The sequence below is a fragment of the Cucurbita maxima genome, unplaced genomic scaffold (genome assembly GCF_002738345.1).
Source record: "Cucurbita maxima cultivar Rimu unplaced genomic scaffold, Cmax_1.0 Cma_Scf00023, whole genome shotgun sequence".
NCBI lineage: Eukaryota > Viridiplantae > Streptophyta > Magnoliopsida > Cucurbitales > Cucurbitaceae > Cucurbita > Cucurbita maxima.
The window spans coordinates 692,475-713,915 of record NW_019272039.1 but is presented as its reverse complement, the minus strand read 5'-3'; the positions used below and the strand labels follow the sequence as shown (position 1 = coordinate 713,915).

General features: G+C 36.0%; 5 protein-coding genes across 11 annotated transcripts in view; 3 read left to right on the top strand and 2 right to left on the bottom strand.

Moving 5' to 3' along the window:
* LOC111497111 overlaps positions 1–913 on the top strand; it is a 7,918-nt gene extending 7,005 nt beyond the window's left edge. For 2 of the 3 annotated variants that reach the window (XM_023147768.1, XM_023147769.1), the window contains exon 8: positions 332–913. In XM_023147768.1, coding sequence (XP_023003536.1) covers positions 332–417 — 86 coding nt within the window. In that variant the 3' untranslated portion in view covers positions 418–913. The remainder of the gene's footprint in view (positions 1–331) is intronic. The other variant, XM_023147770.1, reaches the window with a different exon arrangement.
* A 1,018-nt stretch (positions 914–1,931) lies between these two features.
* LOC111497110 lies at positions 1,932–10,885 on the top strand. 2 transcript variants are annotated; one of them, XM_023147767.1, is made up of 10 exons: positions 1,932–2,371; positions 2,960–3,003; positions 3,178–3,268; positions 3,351–3,468; positions 4,721–5,364; positions 6,468–6,750; positions 7,088–7,340; positions 7,907–8,068; positions 9,709–10,158; positions 10,270–10,885. In XM_023147767.1, the coding sequence occupies exons 1-10, from the start codon at positions 2,191–2,193 to the stop codon at positions 10,555–10,557; spliced, it is 2,514 nt and encodes an 837-aa protein (XP_023003535.1). In that variant the 5' UTR covers positions 1,932–2,190; the 3' UTR covers positions 10,558–10,885. The 2 variants fall into 2 exon arrangements, with proteins under 2 accessions (XP_023003535.1, XP_023003534.1); XM_023147766.1 differs by having other exon boundaries at positions 10,267–10,885.
* A 349-nt stretch (positions 10,886–11,234) lies between these two features.
* LOC111497203 (coatomer subunit zeta-2-like) lies at positions 11,235–14,440 on the bottom strand. Its single transcript, XM_023147913.1, has 6 exons — positions 14,334–14,440; positions 13,448–13,607; positions 13,120–13,267; positions 12,928–13,005; positions 11,726–11,810; positions 11,235–11,615 (listed from the first exon to the last, which is right to left on the bottom strand). The coding sequence occupies exons 1-6, from the start codon at positions 14,334–14,336 to the stop codon at positions 11,556–11,558; spliced, it is 534 nt and encodes a 177-aa protein (XP_023003681.1). The 5' UTR covers positions 14,337–14,440; the 3' UTR covers positions 11,235–11,555.
* Positions 14,441–15,009: 569 nt separating this feature from the next.
* On the bottom strand, positions 15,010–17,869 carry LOC111497138 (putative pterin-4-alpha-carbinolamine dehydratase). Of its 3 annotated transcripts, XM_023147808.1 has the most exons (6): positions 17,697–17,869; positions 17,589–17,635; positions 16,344–16,429; positions 16,133–16,256; positions 15,940–16,008; positions 15,010–15,386 (listed from the first exon to the last, which is right to left on the bottom strand). In XM_023147808.1, exons 2-6 carry the CDS (start codon positions 17,593–17,595, stop codon positions 15,280–15,282), a joined length of 393 nt encoding a protein of 130 aa, XP_023003576.1. In that variant the 5' UTR covers positions 17,596–17,635; positions 17,697–17,869; the 3' UTR covers positions 15,010–15,279. The 3 variants fall into 3 exon arrangements, with proteins under 3 accessions (XP_023003576.1, XP_023003575.1, XP_023003578.1); XM_023147807.1 differs by having other exon boundaries at positions 17,589–17,869; XM_023147810.1 differs by having other exon boundaries at positions 16,133–16,196; positions 17,589–17,869.
* A 305-nt stretch (positions 17,870–18,174) lies between these two features.
* Positions 18,175–21,217, top strand: LOC111497139 (DNA-binding protein DDB_G0278111-like). 2 transcript variants are annotated; one of them, XR_002720569.1, is made up of 8 exons: positions 18,175–18,346; positions 19,147–19,212; positions 19,334–19,383; positions 19,485–19,549; positions 20,373–20,464; positions 20,583–20,654; positions 20,746–20,840; positions 20,933–21,217. XR_002720569.1 is itself a non-coding variant. In XM_023147811.1 (7 exons), exons 1-7 carry the CDS (start codon positions 18,344–18,346, stop codon positions 20,782–20,784), a joined length of 387 nt encoding a protein of 128 aa, XP_023003579.1. In that variant the 5' UTR covers positions 18,175–18,343; the 3' UTR covers positions 20,785–21,217. The 2 variants fall into 2 exon arrangements, 1 of the variants encoding a protein (XP_023003579.1); XM_023147811.1 differs by having other exon boundaries at positions 20,746–21,217.
* The last annotated feature ends 224 nt before the right edge of the window (positions 21,218–21,441 follow it).

Genomic DNA, 21,441 nt, shown 5'->3' with positions numbered 1-21,441 from the left:
AAAAAAAAAAAAAAGGAAAAAAAAAAAAAAAAAAAAAAAGAAGAGAAGAAAAAAGGAGAAGAAAGAAGCGCTGGTGTTGACGAGGATGGTGCCTATTTTTCCATAGTATATTATATTATGCATGATGCAAACATCTATTAACATGCCATGTTTATTATTCATATTTTACCTGCAATGCTGTTTTAGTTTAGTAAAATTTCTTTCAGAAAGACTGGAAGAAAATATTGCTACGATTTTAGGTGTCCCAAGTTAAATTCAAGAGGAAAATTTCTTTATACGACCATGTGTATTAGCTGCTATTTCCCGCGTGACACAGCTAATCTTGGTGCAGATGTCCCGATGGGAAAGAAGTACCTGCTTATAACTTTCTATTGCTATTTCAGGAAAATGGTGTTCCAGCTGAAGGAATGTTTTTGATACCTATGCTTCGATTCTATGAAGAGAAGGGATATTTCTTGATTTCTTTGGATTGCATGATTTAGCATATTGATAGATAATGATCGCTGTCTTTTATGCTATATGAAGTTTTCTGGTTTCTCTGCAGGTCTTTTGAAGGGCAGTTCTAAATTTCTTCATATGGGAAAATGCTAGGTATGCCCATAATTCTTTCCTTCCTCAGAATGCTTGAAAGGAAGTTCTCTTGATACTCTAATATTCTGAATCTCAATCCATTGTAGTAATTGTTATCAACGATCTTTAGGAATTAGTGTAGTATCCCGTTGCCACGGCTCACTTTGTAATAACGTTCTCTTCCTCTCAGAACCTAAAAAGTTTCCTAGTTTTTCTTTAATGTGATAGATTAAGCTATTTGTATGTATTGCTTCCTTGTGTCGAAAAGTCTCGATGAAAAAATGTAACTTGTTAGACCTTTTACAATCATTCTAATGTTGAAATGCTAATTTTGACGGATGAACTGAACTGCATTTTCTGTGGATTTATTGAAAGTTTAATCACTGTAATCTGCAGCAATATACAAGAGATTGCAAATATCTTTCATCTTGTTGTTGTCCTGTTTTTATATATTTATTTTTTGCTTAATGTTAGCTTTTTGGCTATGTAGACCAACAGCCTCTGTGGAAATTATCCTCTTCTCTTCCTCATGATGGCTTTATACAGTAAAGCATAGAAATCTTGGTAATTCAGGGTCGACATGTCGAATTATATGGTTTTGATGTCGATATTTTACTAGTGTTGAGAGTTCAAATATTGAAAGAAAGGTCCAGTAAATAACGTGGCCCAGAAAGGCCCAAGTTTTGAATTTCAGCCAGCCCAACGGAGGACTCCGTCTCTAGAATTTTTCTTTTTAAATAAATTTCATTTTACCTTCTAATGTCGACCAAAGAACTATTCGGATTAATCATCGAATTAATTATTTTTATATTTAAAGTCTTTAAATATTTTTCCTCCAATAATAAAAATAAAAAGACAGTTTTTTTTTAAATAAATTGTTTAATTGTTAGTGTCCTATTCTAATTTGGTTGGAAAGAGAAAGAAACATATTATTTAGAGAAACAGGCAGAATGTTAGTAATGAATGTTGACCTCAAAGAAAAAGAACGGAATGTTACCATTAGTTTAAGTTTATGCATTGTATTATCGTTTATTAATAATAATTATTATTGTAATTTTGTAACTTTTCCGTGCATGGTAATTATATAATTATATTTTTATTTTTATTTCTACTTGATTTTACATTTATTTAGATTCCAAAAAAAGTAAAAATATACTATTTTTGGTTTTCATTTGAATATTTTTATTTTTAAACATCTAATTTTAATCAAGTTTATTGTTAATTTTGTCTTTAAAATATTTAGATTATTAATCTTTATTATATGATATATATTTTAAATATGTTTATTTTTATTGCCTGAACCTATTAATGAGTAATAGAAATGATATAGAGATCAAAATAATATTTTAATTTTATTTATTTGGAGAGAGAAAAAGAGAGGGAGAGGGAGAGAGAATAGAGAGGGAGGGAAAGGGTTTTCGATGCGTAACAAAAAGCAGAACGAGAGTCGAGAGGGATAGAGAAAGAGAGTCGTATACAGTGCTTTGACAAACATATCTTCTTATTGACACGGCGGAACCCTAGCGGGAGACGGACTAAGAGCAGCCCTTTTGAACCGTTTCTCAGATCTGAACCTCCGGCCGGCGAGGGAGAGAGGTATCCAAAACATAGTGAAACAGTATGGGTGCTAAAGGAGGAGGCAAAAGCACCAATGGAGCGTCTGGAATTCCGGCAGAGTGGCGGAAGATGGTCCAGAGCTTAAAAGAGATTGTAGGTAACTGTACCGACCAGGAGATCTACGCTACCCTAAGGGAATGTAATATGGATCCTGATGAAGCCGTTAATCGTCTTCTCACGCAAGGTCTCTTTTCTAATCCATGTCGATGGCTTTCTCATTTTTTCTTGCGTCGAGAAGGTTAATCGTTCTTTTGTTTTAGCTGCTGGGTTTTGCTGCAGGAACCCTAGGTCGTTAAACCAAAGCTCGTACTTCATTATATAGGTGTTCTATTTAATGCTTGCTAGTCGCCTAACTTTGTCATCGATCGTTGCGGAGTTTTTTCACCTTCTTTTTTGTGTTCAGTTTGAAAGTTGAAGGTTTTATTTTTACTGCAATCGTTGGTGAAGTGGGACTAGAAAGAATACCTAGTTTACTAAGTAGTTCTGTTTTAGCACCGTTGTCAAGCCTGGGAAACGTTTCACCTTGTGTCCTACCTTGTCCTTTATATGTCGTGCTTGATGGTTCATGTTTTTGTCGTTTTAAACCTTGCTAACTTCTGTGTTCATTCTTCTATTACCCATTAGAGTCATTTATGCCTTTGGAGATATTAAATACATGTTATAGAATGAATTATCTGCTAGGACATTTTTGGTTGTGTGATGTGTTAGAGTCACATTCTGTGGGACTCTGAAGGCTCGAAAATTATATTAATTTTATTCTATCGCTGTGTAGACCCTTTTCATGAGGTGAAGAGCAAACGAGAAAAGAAAAAAGAGGTGCGTATGCGAGAGGATTTCAGATGTTTGTTCGAAAAGTTTTTATCATGTCGTCCATCATTGCATTTTTTGTTTAGCTGGCTCTAGTGACTAAATTGTCTTGTTCAAAATATAATCATCCTCTTACCGTTTTCTCAACTGTTTACCCCATTTCTCTTTCCCTTGCCTCTTCAGAATAAGGATCCAATTGATTCCAGATCTCGTGGTCCTAGCATCCCTCCCAACCGTATGAATAAGGGCAGTACAGATCGTTATGCCGGTCGTGGTATGTGAGTGATATGATGCTATGGAGATTAAACTTCACATATTTTTCACTAAAGGTTGACCAAATTTCATTGTTTTTCTAGAAACTGGTGTGTTGCACAGTAAACCTGTGTACAAAAAAGAAAATGGAGATCATGCTGGTTCGTCTTCTGCATCTGGACAATCTGGAAGCCACTCATACTACCAATTTCCATCTCACAGGTTAAACGTCATGAGCTTGTGTTTAATTTTTCAATGGTGAATTACTGAGTACTGTGCAATGCAATACCATAGTTGAACGTTATTCATAGATAGATGGACTCTTTGCTTGTTATGTTTCAAACAAGTATACAATTAGTTTCAAACAAGTATACAATTAGTTTCAAATCAGTGAAGGGACATGGGGGCGAAAAAAGGAAAGAGAGGGATGGGGTTTCAAAGGTTCGGACAATTTCGTCCTCCCCTTTGCCACCCTTTGCTGGATTTTTTTACTTTCTTCATTTCTCTTACTTCACTATGTTTTTTCATTTGCAACTGTAGACTAATAGGAAATAAGTTTGAATTTTGTGTCTGAATTACAGTCTACAATGAAAAGGAAAAAAATGCTTCATTGCTGTATGCTAAATGCAGGCTACTAGCAACTCATGAATTATGATATCTGTCCCAAAATAGTAAGTGAGCATTTATTGTCCTTCTTGATGCGACTAAATGTAGATTATTTTTGGGCCTTAGGCTGAAGACCCCCAAATGGGTATGAATTCTGGCCTTTTGGGTTGGTGACTCATGTTCTTAAGCATTTAGGTTTCTGACTTTTGGTTAGTTTTAGCAGTCACAATAGAAATTGTTACGTTCTGGACACGTTTCCTTCAATCATCATAACAAGGTTTATATTATATTGTGGATCCAGTTTCTTTTTTAGGTAGTTTTTGTTTTTCCCACCCCTGCGTAAAGGGCATGTTTCTAAAGATTTCTAAGCATTTTTTGGAAGATGTTTGAATTATGAGTTAGGCTTGTGGGCCTGTGTAACTTAGGATTAAATAGGTGAGTTTTCATAGTTAAGATTACTTAGCCCAAGGTACAATCTCATCAGTATATTTGCTAAATTAACCCAAATTACATAATTCCAGGCTTGTTAAACCTATCTCTTATGCTAGGTTTTTATGGACATGAAATTTTATTTGTTTCGTGTTATCTATTTTCAGGTATGATGTGGAAATAAATAAAATGATGACTGGCACAGGATGTTTTTTCATAATTTTCAATTAAAAATATTATTTAACAATTATAAAAATGTTATCGAACAATTTACTTCCAAACATGATAGGTGTATGCATTTATGCTGGGTACTAAAACTATACAAGATCTATTTACCCCAGTTGGGACTTTTGTGCATTGTTGGATTATATATTTGGTTTTAAAGAATATCTTAGATGAACTGAAACTGGTCTTATATACCCTTAAATCACTATTACAGCAACAATGCGGCTACAGAAAATAAGTTAGCAGGATTAGGTGTAGGAGATGGAGCAATCTCATCCTCACAGTCCACTTTTGGCTATCAATCTACCTGGGGTGCTCAAGGCCAAGTATCGATGGCTGACATTGTCAAGATGGGAAAACCTCAGGGAAAGAGTTCCTCAGTGCAAAACACTTCCCTTCAAGGTGCTAGTTCTCTTAACAGTATACCATTTCAGTCTGCGCCATCACACCAGAATTTTCATTCAGCCCAGCATCAGGCTTCCACAGTTTCAGAAGTTCACTCTGGACCAGGTATTGTGAGTCAGCAGGCATCACTCAATGATGAATGGCCCTCAATTGAGCCTCCTCAACCTGTTAGTATCTCTAGTACCATAGAGTCGCCTGCAGTCTTGGAGTTGCATTCAAATCCAGCGAACTTATCATTGGATGCTGCTAGTCAGCATATACATCAAGACAAGGTTCAGGTGGTTGAAAGTGGTTCCGTTGACACAATTGATGCAAACCATGCTGCTCATGCTTCTATATTGGGTAGAAATATTCAAGAAGATAACTCTGGGGGTACCTCTGTGTCAGATAATAACTTATATGAGGATATGAGCTCCTATTTGCCTCACAGGCATGCTATTGAACATGATGAAGGTTATTTTCCTTAACCTAGTCTTAATTTTTTTTTTTATTTTTTTTTTTTTACTGTCAAATTGTCTTCATTAAATTAGTTTTGAATTCCATGAGTAAATATGAGGTGCTTTATTGATGTTCTTTGTTTTTATTCTTGGAAATGATTTAAAATTTAAATCGGCAGATGTTAGAGTGGTGGTTTTATCTGCCAATTTTTTCTTTCCCTTTATTTCTAAATTTCTCTCAATTTTAAACTCCGTTTTTTGTGAGAGAAGTGTGTTAAATCCCATTTTCTTATTAAAGAAATGTTTCTTGAAGGTAGTTTCTTGTAAACTTCTTTATGAATCCTATAGAGTTTCTATAAACCACGTCATCTCAAGGTTCAATATACCGTCTCTCTCCCTTCAAAATGAGATGGTTTAGATGTGAAATAGCTATCATGCAATCTTGAAATTTAATTTGGTTAGAGTATCTCATTTAAGGTTTATTTCTTCTTTTGATCTTCAAAGAAATTGAATTTTGTTGTCTTTCGTCTTATCAAGCGCTATTGTGCAATAAAGCAGATCCACCCTAGATTGAGGCGTGTCAATTCATATAATTTAAGCTTCTGATGTTCTGCCTTGGTATTCCATTGTAATTTAGGTCTTATTTGTCTAGCATATGTTGGAATTTTGGTTATGTTGAAACTTTTGAGGTTTTTGATGGGATGTTGAAGGAACTCACTGAAAGTTAGTTTATTAGGTTTTCTGGAATATGGTTCATTGCAATGTATTTTTATTTTCATTTTCCCTTTGGGTGGAGAAATCCTTATTGCAAGTGTTCTTGATTTAAAGAAGAAAAAAAGTTCAATGATGACATCTGACTATATATTTTCTGCCCTTGAAACTGTGTAGAATAAAAAGAGATTTAATGTCAAACTACAGAATCTCTGATCTATGCATCGATTTGTTTACAGTGGTTTTTGATTTAGTTAACTATTCTTTTGTTTGATCTGTGTTAAGTATTCTAGTCCATCCCTTGATACTTTTCATTTATTGTTTTTTGTTTCCTAATAATGGTAGCCGTTTAGGGTTTAGCTTTCTTACAAATTAGACCAACTTATAATTCTTAATTACTTTTTCCAGCTGAAGATGGCGGTTCATCATTGTCTGCAAATTTTCAGCAATTGAGCATACAGGAGGAGGACCAGGGCTCACCACCTGAAGAGGATAATCCTTCTGTAGTAATTCCACATCACCTTCAGCTTCACACCCCAGATTGCTTTCATTTGAGCTTTGGAAGTTTTGGATCTGGGACTAATGCTACCTTTTCTGGTTCTGCGGGTTTTTCAAATGAACCTCAGAATAGTAATGTAGAGGAGATGTCTGTGCCAGCAGACGTCTCTTCAGTTGGTCACTCCGAGGCTAGGTATCTTTTCCCAGAAACTACTGTTCTTATTCTAAATAAAGCATAGGCGATGGTGATAAAATTATGGTGATGAAATTTTCTAATGAAGGAAAACTAGGATCATGGATTCGATATTTATATGATTACTTTTATTCATTCTAATGAATTTCACGTGGAGAGTATGCTTTAGTTTGTGATATTTTCATATGAAAGACAATTTAACACTATTTCTAGTGTTGAGGAAACTATTAACTTGGTTCTGATGTGTTGTTTACATTTTTCTTTAAATGATTTGATGGCTTAAATTAAATTGTTCTCTCCTCTTTTATTGGCAATAATTTCATTAGTGTACTTGCAGAAATTCTGAGTATTACGAGGATGGTGGTACTAACTCAGATGGGAACCTAATTCATAGAACTAGTGCTAGCGGTGGATATTACGAAACTCCTGCTACTCAAGCAGAGGTTAAGCAGGAAAGCTCTGAAAATACTCAGGCTAGTCTATATGCATTTCCATCCTCTTCTCCAGCATTTAGTTATGAGAACAACCAACCATCAGAAATTCCATTTATACAGAGTAGTTCAGAAATGCAGAACCTTGAGAGAGCGATGGTAATGTCAAATATTTAATTTTCTATGGATCTGTTGTACATGTTTTTGAAGTTGGGGCATTTGAGTCTGCTCTCTTTTGCCCGTGGGTGAATTTTTCTTGAAGAATTGTAGTGGCTTGTTTGGAGAAATGATTGTAGAACAGTTTCGTGTTTTCTTGTTTTTGGAACCGTTTTCAAGGTTCATATGCACATACATGTAAAGAAAGCAGCTATCCTTGTTAAACATGAAAGAAACTGGTCTTAAAGAAAGGTTATCAGAAGGCTTATAGGCGTGCATTGTTCGCGCACTTCAGTTACTGGGCAGCACGCTATCACCAACAATTTCTTTTTTCCATAAATGCTTATGGCGGTTAATATGTTTTAGTATCCTCTATGATTTTCAGAAGCTTTATAACTCTGAACGAGAAATGTCTACGTTACTTTTAGCTGTATTTAAATATAGCATTATTGTGGGCACTGATCATGCTATTACTGCCTTTTTGTTTTTATTTCTGTTTTTGTTCATGTGTAAGTGTCTGTTTGGTAGGATGCGTTCTCATTCTGAAGTATTTTCTCTATTTTTGGCAGCTAGCATACACAAATAATTTATCCAACAATATGTTGTTGGCTTCCACATCTCAGACAGTGAGGGAGGATCCTCCATATTCACCTTTTCCAGACACACAATCAGTGCCGAAGTACAGCAATGTTGCTTCTTCGATAACTGGCCCCTCCATGGCCATGCCAGAGGTGCGTTCTTTTGCAATCAATTCATACCCTCAATTTACCACATTGTTGAGAGATTGGATACCAGTTGCATAACCCCATCCAATACAACTTCATATTGCTTCTGTTTGTGAAGATACTAATTAAGAATGAAATATAATTTTGAATTGTTAACTTCGTTTGCATCAAATAATATTTGATTATATTGCATCTGCTGCTTGACTTCTTTTGATACAAATTCATAGTGGTTATGTCTGTGAAAATAGTAATTAAGAATGAAATCTAATCTTGAATTGATAACTTCATTTTCATTAAATAATATTGATGATTTTTTCTTTTTTATCCTTGAAGTTGCTTACTTTTGTTCTCCACTTGGCTTTTGATTTTCTTCCCAATTTCTCGCTCGGTAGCTGAATATTCTTAGTACCCAATTTGGAACTGGTGACTTCCGCGAGATGGGGGGATTTTTAGGTGGATCTTAATTTACTATGGAACTGTGCAATAATATTTCTGTTAATTTTCTGTTGAAAAATTCAGTTAGAGATTTTATATCAGTTTTACCATCCAGACCAGTTTTTTTATGCAACCTAATGTTTTTTCCCCCGAGGGACCAAACTAAAAAAGCATGGAGCTGTTCAAAATGGGGCTTGAATCCACACCTAAAAGACCTAACGGGTAATTAAAGAGTCCTTGAAGGTTGACACCCAAATAGAAACATTAAACCTAGCCAATGGCCAAGCTTTGTCCCAAAATTCTATGTTTCCTTCCAAGCCATAGACCCCAAAAGATTGCAGTCCATCAGCGTGCCACATAATTCCTGGTGGATGTACAAGGACCTCCTTCACCATAGAGATGTGCTTCTTGCTTTTTGTCAACAACTGAAAAAACAATCACAGATAGAGCGAGCAAGCTGATAGCCCAAAGGATCTAGTTTCTCAAATGCTCTCTTATACATAATGTTTCACCATAAAGGACAAATCCTTGAAAATGTGGTCCGGTGTATTCACCCTCCAAAGAGGAGTGACCACACAAAGAAAGGCATCTAGAGGAGGACGGACCATATCAAAGATGGAAGCATGAGCTACATGATTACCCCGATGGAAATATTAGGGACTCACGCGGAAGAATGTCTTCCCTAAGATCAGTAAAAAAAAAAAGGGAAAGAAGATTCACGACATTTTTCATTTCCCTATTGGACAAAGAATGAAAACATCCAGAGAAAATAAGGAAGATGTGCCCCAAGAAGGAATTAAAGATACGACTTCCCATCATTGTCACTATCTATGAGATGGCCTTATTAGTGTAATAGATGAGAGAATACTTGAGTTTGTACTATTTCTGATGTGGGCAATTTTTTTAAAGACACTGCATTACACTCCCCAATTTCTTTGATCAGTTCCAACCCAAGTCTTTCCGCACACGAATAATTCCTTGTACTAGTATATGCTTTGATAAATGATTGCCTACTATTTTGAACTGTGAATAGTATCACTTATGTATCTATAATTAAATGAATAAATAGTCATGACATTGTACATCTTGTATCAAGGAGTTGCATTTTCTAATCCCGGGGCAAATATGGTATTTTAAATACCAATAGGGAAGAATCATTCCCTTGTATAGATTCATAACTTTCTCGGATCATCTTTTTGTTAAATTTTCAGGTTCTAAGAACAAGTAGCATTTCTACTTCTCAGCCTACTCCACAGTCTAATGTTGCAGCAGGACCGGCCCTTCCACAACACCTTGCTGTTCATCCTTATTCTCAGCCCACACTTCCTGTGGGTCATTATACCAATATGATTAGCTACCCTTTCTTGCCACAGAGCTACACATATATGCCTTCTGGTTTCCAACAAGCATTTGCAGGTAACAGTACGTACCATCAAGCTTTGGCAGCAGTACTTCCACAGTACAAAAATAGCATTTCTGTTAGCAGTTTGCCTCAGTCTGCTGCAATTGCTTCTGGTTATGGTTTTGGAAGTTCAATTAGCATTCCTGGAGGAAATTTCCCGCTGAATCCTCCCACAGCACCAGCAGGTTCATCCATTGGCTATGAAGATGCTATAAGTTCACAGTACAAAGAGAGCAATCATTTACTCTCCCTCCAGCAGGTAACTTTTTGAACTGTTTAAGCAGTCTAGACAATGCTATATCATATATATACTATATAGCAGCAACTTTACTTGGTGTTTTTTTTTTTTTTTTTTGACAATCTATAGCAGAATGAAAACCCGGCGATGTGGATTCATGGGCCTGGTTCCCGAACAATGTCTGCTGTTCCCGCTAGTGCATATTACAACCTCCAAGGGCAGAATCAACAATCTAGTGGATTCCGGCAAGGTCAACAGCCTTCACAACAATTTGGGGCACTGGGATACCCGAACTTTTACCATTCCCAGGCGGGTATGTCACTGGATGGCCAACAGCAAACACTCAGGGATGCATCTCTGGGAGGATCTCAAGGTCAACAGCCCAAGCAGTCGCAACAGATATGGCAAAACAGCTACTAATAGGCTGAGCGTGTCGTGGTAGTGGTCAATCAGAGGTGCTCTTATGATCTGGCATTAATTAATTAATGAAATGTTATTAATTTGTCTGAAGAGATCGACTGGCCACTCCCGTGCCACGAGGTTGTATTTTACACAATATCATTGTCTGCTTATGTTTTAACGAGGCCTGCTAATTTGGATTAGTGAACCACTCTTTTGAGCTCCTTTCTCTCCTAGTTATATGGTATGAAGAAGCATTGTTTTTCCGCAGTTTTAACCTAGTTTCACATTAATTTAAAGCTTTTCCAAGGGGTTTACTGTTTAGTATTGAAAAGGCTCATTTGGCTTATATAGTGATACCAATGTCTATGCTTCATCATGATGGTTGAAAGACCCCTTCGAAACAAGTACAGTTTTACCTCTACCGAATTCTTAGTTCTCCGATGTGTTTATCATTTGGTCTTTTGGGAGTGAAATCATTTGCCGTGGCGTATTGCTTTGTCCCTCTTGCTCTTACCTTTTCTAATGTTATTTTTCTTACCTTGCTTGCAATGATAGGTTTGGACAAGTGTTTTGTGCTGGGAGCCTAAGTTATGCTACTTAATTTTTGCCCCATATTATATAGAAATGAATATGGAGAGACATGGGCACAGTAGGATATATGTTTCCAAGGATTAATTACAACTCTACAAAGAAAGTTTACATCAAGAAAGGCCATCCTCGAGTAATGGATCCTCAAATCAAATCAATTAATGAACTATAATATACATCCGACATCTAATTTTATCAAGTTTACTCGAAACAATTCAATAAGCACCATTTATGGAAAAAGAAAGGTATGAAGTAAAAGTTCCAATAGCAGGAACTTCAAATTATGAGAGATTGTCTATGAAACTGAAAAGAAAAAAAAAATGCAACTCCAAGGTGATGGGAACGAACCACTTTGTGTCGTTTTAAACCACTAGTCGGATCAAAGGGTATTTTCTCCATGCTCCTCCCCCCATGAGCAAGCGTATACGTCATGTAAGAAGAGATTTCGTGAGATGTTCACGTGCAGTTGCCAGTGCTTGGCTAATTGTCTGTGAATAAGAATGAGTTAGCCTTACATCCATTTGTCTTACCATTTCAATTCTCAACGTTCGAAATTTCGCTTTGAGGAAAACCCACACAGGAAAGAGGGTAATAATACCTGCTCAGACAAAGGAGCTGAAGAATCTATACTTTGAGTTGCAACTTTCCCAGCAATGACATTTCCATCGGTCTCAAGAACAATACTTCATAAATATAAAGCAGTTTAAACTAGCTCGCAACAACCAGTGCCATCACTAACTGAGTAACTTTAAAGGCAAATGGAACATCAAACTAAAAGACTTGCAACTGATAAAATGGACACAAATTTTAAGACAATGCACGTATCATGGATTTGCACTTCATCTAAACCTAGTGATATTGCCGTTCAATGAAATAAGATATCAAACGCATTTGCATCCTATGACCCTCTCTCTTAAAGTTCTACTGAAGGGAGGGATAGAGAATCAAACTTCTGATCTTTAAGAGAGGTTACTAGTTACCTTAATTATCACTAACATAAAATATTTTCAAAACTATATTTAGCATTCATAGGAATTCCCTTTCATTTTTCTTGCATAAAAATAATAGTAGGAGAAAAAACGCTCGAACAATCATTTTCCTTGAGTGCATTTAGGGAACCAATATTTAATCATTGGATGACAATGTGGAGGAAGAGGGTAAATTTGGTCAAGTAGAATTCTTAAATGAGAGCTTTGCTACAATAGTAATCATGATATTTGCAAATACCAAGATATACGAACAGAATTAGAACCAACGATAGATTCTTTCCTAACAAAAAAATGGTTTCCATATCAACGCAACCTTGGATGCAGTTCTTACTTCTATACACTTCCATCTTATTCAAGCAGCCAAGGACAAGAGATAACACACAAAACAATTGTTGGAACAGCTATACTAAATCTATTTCAGTACTATAATACTGTTTTAACTCATTGCTAGTTTGTAGCATGCGCATCGAGTGAGGTTGTCCAACTCATTACTAGTTTATGTGATGCTCATGGAGGGAAGTTGTGCCTCATGACAAGGTTCTAGAACTTCCCTCCATATTCCATTAAACAACCATGATACCATCTTACCCAAAAATAAAGCAACCTTATTCGATATCTCATAAACGGATTGTATCAAGTATACATATTTCATTCCGAATATATCTATTTAAATCTCTAAGTTCTAGATAAAATCAAGATTAAAAAACTATTCACAGTACATTTTTGACAAATATGCTTAAAAACTCAAGAAGACTAAACAGAACAATAGGATTGATGAACTTTAAAAGCATGAAATAAGCTAAAAACATACCCTCCATCAACAATTTCATCAAGGCACAACAAAATAAGTTCCAAGTTTTCACGTGCTTCCTTCTTTTCCACGTGACCCCTGAAGTAGAAGCAACATACAGTAAATGTGAGCGTAAGTTCGCAGTGAAATACAGAAAATACAGCAGGGAAATTGATAACCAGTAAACAGTAATAAGTGTTATAAAGATAAGACCTAAGGAGAAGGCCAACAGCATCAAAGAATCCCTGAAGAACAGTCGCCAAAATGAGCTCATTCTCATATTCTCCACCAGTGACAAAAAAATGTAGGTCTTGCACAAACTTGTAAACAACAGTATTGCTTTCAAACATCGTTATCTCCGCTGCAGATAAACAATAAATAACACGTTAACAGGATATAGAAGTATCAAAATTTTCTAAAACTACTTGGAGCATATTTCTTGTTTTATCTCAATGCTATCTTGGTTCTAAGAAGGTAATAGTTCCATGGAAACGTCAAGATGGTGAAAAGAGAGGCTAAAAAGCCATAAACAATGGATTACCTTCATTTCGAGCATTGCTCTTTTGAGTTTTGCTAAATAAAGATTTCTCAAAAGACTCCCTTGCATTATTTGTTGGCCACTCATCTGAGTAATACTTGACAGCCACACGTTTCCCCTCAGAGTCCAACAGGAGAATATTTTTTATTGAAGGACAGGAATCCTACATCAAAACCACGTACAGAGCAAAGGATCATCACATGAAGATCCAAAGTATTTGTAGTAATACTACAGGTATGCATATCAGCGATTCCGCATCATAGTGGTTTTATAGCAGTGGCCTAGACGTCTGATGGATGATCTTGACGAGGAAACAAGCAAGAATTATGGCCTTGTTATGAGTGACTCAGGCTGCCCCAGCAACAGTGAGGAACCACTCTAACATAAGAAAATTCTAATCGTTCATCATGATTCAAAACCCAAGCCGACAGAATAACTTTTGCAAGCTTATATCTAATTTCATTCATCTTCTCATATGGAATTCAAAAGTTTACCCTGGCAAACCACGATAGGAAATAACATAACAGTTCATTTGAGGGAGAGAAAAAAATTGGCGATCTTCCTGCTAATAACATCCTGAACATTGGATCATTCTACCTCCAAAACCAAATATTAGCGCCCAGATGAATGTGTGTGCATGAATTAGTTTGATCCGATCAGAGATTCTAAGCGATCAAATTATAATCACAATCTCAAAAGTATACACTATCGAATCAAGCATTATGGGAGATAAAGAGAACAGCATTGGAAGAAATGGGTTCAAATCGGTGACAAACACACGTGAAGATCGTAGTATCAAAATAAATCAACGCCTATAACGAGCTCAAGTGCAAGATTATCAATCACAGAGGAGAAATCAAATACGGAAAAAGTGAAGGGTAGAATTTACCATTGTTTACAGTTGTGTGTAAATTGCAAACGAATTGAAGAGATGGAGAAATGGGTTGAGGTTTGTGTTTATGAGGCGGATTTTTAAGCCCCCTGACCTGTCCACCATTGGATCTCTATTAAGTATTAACAAACGCTTCAGATTGAATTCGGATCTTGATTTTTGGTTCTGTAATTACATAAAAACTAAATTGAAAAAATGAAAATAAATTTTTATTTTAAAATCTCATTCAGCTCAATCTCTTATTTTTGGGGGAATTATAAAAGAGATTTGGTATGATTTTTAAATTTTAGAACTAGTAGCACTTTTAATGGTATCAAATTATCAATTTGTCGCATATAATAAAAAAATTCATAAAATTTTATTGGCATAATCGACCTTCTCACTCACACTCAACTACTCATTCCAGTGATTGCGACAGTCTATAAGGAGCGGGTGCATGCATGACCGCCCTCCTCACTCTCACACAACCAGACAGCTTCATTATAAGTGGGTGCACGCCACGCTCGCATGACTACTCACTCCCGTAATTGTGACATTATTATTATTATTATTTTTTTTTTTTTTTTTGTAAACGAGATTTTTTTATAATTATTTTTAAGTTGTTGCTTGTGGAAATGAGTTGTTTGTGCTTAAAGTCGACTCTTTTTTTTTTATTTATTTTTTAGAACAAAAGTAGCCCAAGTTTATGATGTACTTAAAGTTTAGAGATCCACGGATCATCTCAATCTAACGACAATACATCCACCTACCTCTAGTTGAAGCTCAAAATGGCACGCCAATAAAAATTAATAGCAATTCTTCGTTAAACCCCAAAAATAAAATAAACATCTTTCAAACTGCAAAGCTGAACTAAAGCAATGCGTAATGGCATGAAGAGAGAACCGGGGGATCTCGACTTGGGACAAGAACATAAGGTCGAGTGTTGGGAGTGTTTGGTTCCTGATCAACAGTCATGTTGACTGCTAATAGAAGCGTTCAGGCTCAGTAGGTGATGAGCATCGAGCTTATTGATCTTGGAAGCGAGTATGAAGTCATTTTCAGTCAGTCCACCTGCCCCAAAGTGAATTATGTCAAACACAATCTTACAAATACTTAATTGGATATGAAACAGGATACTACTACTTTATTTATTATGCAAGGAAAGGAACCAATTCAGAAATAAATTAGATGTCTTGCAGCTCCTTGATAGTTAAAGAACAGTTAGAAAGGTCCTCCCATATTCCTCGAACCATATTGTTCCAATTCAGGAGGTTTCACCCATTTTTTGCTATTTATTTAGTGGGTGGGGGTAAAGAAGAGGAATCATCCTGCATATGGTATGCTTTAATAATACTTTTAGTTATTATACTCACTGTCCGGAAATGTTTTTTTTTTTTTTCACGGCTCAAATCAGCATATTAGAAATCTAACATTCATACGGAGTAAAGAATATTGTTTCAAGTCTAGGAATTTGGGTATAAAATTTAAGAAGGTCAAACTTCACGTTCAAATGGTTTTTTAGACGGTTTAATTCAGACCATTAAAATTATGAGTGACACAAATAAGTCTGAGTTTAATGTTTAGGGGATTTTTATTTAATGCTGCATAAACAAAGAAATCTTACCTACTGCATCTGTCCATATCTCAATCGTTACGTTGTTCCATCCAACTAGATGAAGATTAGGGTGATGGCCTGCGTTGAATTATAGAACTCAGATTTAGACCTCACTAAAATTCATATTGCAATAAATGAATCATGGTGATTCATGAACAATAGAAGAGTGCATCATATATTTCGAAGATGGAAAGCAAGATACCCTCTGCTTCTGCAACTTCGGCTATAAGTTCAAACAACTCCATTCCTTTAAGAAAACTCTTCACCTTCAATGATCGGTTCAACTTTAGTTTACCATCTTCATTTATAAGGTTCCACTCAGCCAGCTTTAAAAAGAAAAAGTAAGACAAAAATGAATGAAATGCATAACGACGATACGTTTTCTTTTAACAAATAGAACAGTCATCACATACCTCTCGAATCAAACCTTTTGCTGCATCCTCGGTCATTGGTCGCAAATCCTTTGAGTTGCAAGGAACACATTTTTTTTTCGTCAAATCTGGCACATACAAAATAGTCGATTATGCCACATAAGCGATGATGTATATGCAAATTACATTGCTTTCCATTCAGAGCTTTTCAAGTCCAGAGAATGGACATGAAAAACCTTTTCCTTGAATCAAATTCGCAAAACAAGCAGCATGTTGTAGACCTGGGACAGAAAGGAGGCCCCAATAAGAAGGGATCCTATAGTTTCCCTGGCAGTAGAAGTATGCTCTGGTTGGATGAGTCATTATCCAGAAAAAGTATCATGCGTAAATAAAAAGAAGGCTGACACTTTGCAGTAGCTGCTTCACAAATTTCAGTGAGCTAAAAGGCCAACCCGCACCTTCGCCAGTACAAAGCATTCTAAATCCAGAAAGTGGTTTCCTACTTGATGATAAGCGCACATGCTCCCTACAATATCCCAGTAATTCGAGAAATTGGACTGTCCATACACAAATGACCTCTTTCTGAATCTAAAACGAAACACATACTAACGAAATTCAGTATTGTATTGGTATTTATACAAACGTTAAGGTACTCATTCATTACTAATGAAACAAGCAAACAAATTCACTTTTGTAGAAGGCTGCACGTAATGGCTTCAATCGCGAGTACAGCACGAAATATGGGGCCTGGAGAATCAGACTATGGCAGAAGTAGATAATCCACCAAAGATGAGCTAAATAAGATTTCTAAAATAATAATAGAAATTCCACTTCGGTCATAGGCAGTATGTATTCCACTTGAAATTATCGGAGCTCAAGGTTTCAAACGTTTGATTCATCACAACATAATTATCCTTTCAACTATAAATTTTCGATCAATTTTTTATTTACGCACACATGCATGCACAGAAGATATGCGAACTGTTCAATAACGTAAGCGAGACAAAACAACGAGGCTAGTCTTGATTTCAACACGATATAACTAGAATCGCAGATCCACCACATCCTAAATCTGAGTAATCGCAATTGCTCATTCAGAGATGAAAAAAAAAAACACCAAAAACGTCGACGTCAAATGTGCGAGTCAGTCATAAATTCAAACACCTAGCATGCAATACATTGAAGCCAACATTTACACAGATTGCCGTTTCGTCTCGACTAAGAGATCATCAACATTTCATCGAATGATAAAGAAAAGATACACTTGAATTCGGAGAAACGAATTACCGTTCATTATGTCGATGGATGAAGTGAAACAGCGACGAAAACGGAACCTGCAAATTCAGAAATTAGTAGAAAATCAAAGTGTGTGGATTAGATGATTTGTGATACGACCTTGGTTTTGAAAATCAAGCGCAGAGGAGAGTGCGAAAAAATAGGTCATTGCGATTTGCAGATAAAATTGTATCTACGTGATGTTGCCGCTCAACGCTTCCAGCTTCCAACTTCCAACTTCCAACTGAACACGTGCGCCGATGACCGCTAAATGTTGGAATTGATAACCACGGCCATTTGAAGTGGTTGATTTTCTTAAATTAGATAATTATATCAAACATATAATTATTATAAAATCCAAATTATTGGGTTTTTAATCAATAGAAAATCGATTATTTATTCATATATTCTAACTTTGATAAATCAATATTCCATAGATATTTTAAAATTTTATCAATATTTTGTTTTAAAAAAATCAATTAAAATATTTATTAATCCATCAATTTTTAATTTTGTCATTTTATTCAAAATTCCTATTAAATTTATTAGATATATTAATTTAATGAAGCCGGAATACTTTCTATATTTGGCCAATCCACCGCTAAGATAGAGTTGCGATACGATCGACAGGCAAAAAGTGGGTCGCGTCTCATAAACGCAACCAAGGAAATCCGCAGCTTCCTTTTCGCCTCTGCAGGCTGCACCTTATAGGAAAATCTTGAACTGTTCTTCTACTGACTGCTAGTGCTAGCTCGATCTTCGAAACAATGGTAATTTCGCCTATGTCGATTTCTTGCTTTCGATTCGTTTCTAGTGTGTGAGGAAATCCTGTAGTTTGCGATGTAATCAAACGCTGCTTCAAACTCAATTTACCTTTTCTTGTAATGATGTTTACTCTTCATTCAATCTGAGTTTCTTCGTTCTGCTTCGGCAATATTTCTCCTTTACCGAATCAGGGGTTTGGCTTTTTTTATCTAACGGCGTTTTCTTGCGTTTTCCCCATAAATTTTATGTTCATGTATATGAATTCTTCCAGATTCGGATTACAGTTGGATGACTTAGAGCCCTATGTTAAACTGCAAACTATTCATTTGATCATTTATGTTCAAATAGATAGATGTAAAGGGCTATTTATTTTATGTATGAGCGGCAACTTGACTTGTTGGCGTTTTTAATCCAAAGTTTTTATTTTGAAGCATCAATAGGTTATTGATTATCATTGGCCTTTTTTCGCAATACTCATTGGTATAATTATTAATATCGTTTATCACTCTCTTTCTATGTCACATTGTCAATGTTTGGCTCAAATCCCTCGTAGAGGACTAATAAATTTCTATAATTTACTACTATACCAAGTGATTTCAATCTTATAAGTTTGATTGCTTAGCTTGGCAAGACAAGCTTAGCTACTAATTCTATCAAAGTAGCAAGTGCCCATGATTTTCAACTATACTTGACGACAGATAAACTCTATCTTTCCTTCTCGTGGCATTTTATTTATTTATTTATTTATTATTTTTTATCTCTGTTGTGGTTGTAAATGGAATTCTCACCTTTGACCCTCATATAGGATGATCCTGAACTAGAAGCAATCAGGCAGAGAAGAATGCAGGAACTCATGGCCCAGCGTGGCATGGTAAGCTGTAATCTCTTTGTTTATATGCGTGGGAACATTTTAGCTGTAATCTCTTTGTTTATATGCGTGGGAACATTTTACTTGATCGTGGACATCTCTACTGACTTCTAATGATAATTAGGGAAGCCAAAGTAATCCAGAGCAACAGAAGGCCCAGGAAGAGGCTAAGAGGTTCTTGATTTTATTTTATTATTTTGTAGTTGTTTTTTAGTCATCACTTTTAGTATCCAAGTCCCGCTTTAGCATATGACAACAATTTCTTTCACATTCAGTGAAGCAGAGGAACGCAGACAAATGATGCTCAGCCAGATTCTGTCAATGCAAGCGAGGGAAAGACGTAAGTTTAACCTTAGCATGCATTGTAGATAGTATCTTTACCCTTAAAAAAACTCTACTTCTTTTCCTCATCCACGATCCATCAACCCCAAATTGATTCCCCCACCCTGAAAGAAAGAGGGAAAAAAGATTCTTAATTGGAAAATGTCGTTGGTTCAGTTTAAGGATGATTCTGGTTGCATACCTTCAATTTTGAGGCTGAACTGACTCAGACATTCGTCATTATGGGGCCAACTTCTTGATTAGAGTTTATATGATGGTTGTATTTCTCTCCGTGGTTCCTGGATATTCTCGTTTACATGGATATCTTGTAGTAAGATCATTTGCGATGCATGCTACAATTCTGGACCCATGGTTGCAAAAAAAGAAAAAAGAAAAAAAAAAGAGTTTCAAATGGTTTTCATGCTTCATTGAATGAAATGGATACATTTTGCTCATTTTGATTCACAATTCTTTTGCATTTTATTATTTCTCAATATGAGTTGAATTCCTTAATTGTAAATGTTAGATTTGGGGTTTTGGCATTGATGATACCCTTGGCAATAGTCATTCAGCATTATTATCGGATAAGATTGCTAAACTAAGAGTATAAAGATTTGGATGGAGTATGGGTTTTCCTTTTTGTTGATTGTCGATGTTACTAGATCTACTTTTACTCCAGCCTTATTTTCGGGCAATTAGATGGCATTCCTGTCAAACTGTGCTTTGCTATTAGCTGGCATGGAGGTCGTACGGGCAAATTATGCCTAGTTAGTCATTGTTGCATTTTGGTTACTGGCTATTTTACCGTATTCATATTCATTTTTCCCTGTTCTTTTATGCAGTTGCTCGAATTGCGTTGGTTAAACCTGAGAAGGCTAGAGGTGTCGAAGATGTTATACTGAGAGCTGCCCAGATGGGCCAGATTGTAGAGAAGGTGTGTGCAGTAGCATATCGTTCCAGTTTCTTTGTCAAAATTGATGCACCTATATTTACTTCGGAATATGACAAACTCCAGTATGAATGAAACGACGGATTTTACCATCTCTTTTCAGGTGTCTGAAGAGAAGCTTATAACATTGCTTGAACAGATCAACAACCAGACCACAAAACAGACGAAAGTCACTGTGAGTTTTCATTGCTTACATTATGGGTGCCTGCTGAATTTTTATATGTTCTTGGCCTGACACTTTTTGTATAATGCCCATAATTCTTTAGATACAAAGGCGTCGAAGTGTTCTTGAGGACGACGATTAGCAAGTGATATGAATTGCTCACCTTATATAACATATGCTTATGCCAGCAGTTTTGTTGTATGTTTATCGCTTGCACTATACAATATCTACCTGTTTATCCATTTTCTCTGCTGCTACTTTATCATGATCACCCCATAATCTCACCTCAGAATGCAAGAACTCCTCGGAGTTGGCTGGTATTACATCATTGTTGCGGTCAAATTCTCCAAACCATTAAGCTGTATGTCAGAGTATCGACCTTGAACTATTATTATGCTTTCTAATTTCTGATTGTTAAGAGGAATTGATTTCCCTTCAATTCTGGGTGTATTTTAATCTAGAGATTGATCTGTGCCTGTCTAATGCTATCCATACAAATTTGGAATCATTGAATATAGGTATTGATATGGTTGATTTGGATTGCTGTACTACTTCAATGATGAAAGTGCATTTAATAACCATCATCTATTTCAATATGAATGCGGAAGTTAGTAAGTACAGGTCCATATAACGAAGGAAAATGGGAAAGATCCGTACTTTCCTCGCAGGAAACACAGATGCAACCTGTGGCTTAGGCCCATCATTTGAGTGAGAGCATTTTCTCTCGTCTCTTTGTTATCAGTTTCTCTTTATAATATTGGCTGTTGATTTGTGATGTGTGCTGTGATAATACCAAGTC

Bases quoted from the DNA above. Each gene is read 5' to 3' on its own strand.
- LOC111497110 (XM_023147766.1), top strand. From the start codon at position 2,191: ATGGGTGCTAAAGGAGGAGGCAAAAGCACCAATGGAGCGTCTGGAATT. The intron at 2,372-2,959 runs GTCTCTTTTCTA...ATCGCTGTGTAG, and splicing joins TAATCGTCTTCTCACGCAAG to ACCCTTTTCATGAGGTGAAG. The intron at 3,469-4,720 runs GTTAAACGTCAT...TCACTATTACAG, and splicing joins TACCAATTTCCATCTCACAG to CAACAATGCGGCTACAGAAA.
- LOC111497203 (XM_023147913.1), bottom strand. The intron at 13,006-13,119 runs GTCTTATCTTTA...CTTCTACTTCAG, and splicing joins GCTGTTGGCCTTCTCCTTAG to GGGTCACGTGGAAAAGAAGG. The intron at 11,811-12,927 runs GTATGTTTTTAG...ATATTTATGAAG, and splicing joins GATGAAATTGTTGATGGAGG to TATTGTTCTTGAGACCGATG.
- LOC111497138 (XM_023147807.1), bottom strand. The intron at 16,009-16,132 runs GTATCTTGCTTT...AATTCAACGCAG, and splicing joins CGAAGTTGCAGAAGCAGAGG to GCCATCACCCTAATCTTCAT. The intron at 15,387-15,939 runs GTAAGATTTCTT...ACTTTGGGGCAG, and splicing joins GATATGGACAGATGCAGTAG to GTGGACTGACTGAAAATGAC.
- LOC111497139 (XM_023147811.1), top strand. The intron at 19,550-20,372 runs GTAAGTTTAACC...TCTTTTATGCAG, and splicing joins AATGCAAGCGAGGGAAAGAC to TTGCTCGAATTGCGTTGGTT. The intron at 20,465-20,582 runs GTGTGTGCAGTA...ATCTCTTTTCAG, and splicing joins TGGGCCAGATTGTAGAGAAG to GTGTCTGAAGAGAAGCTTAT.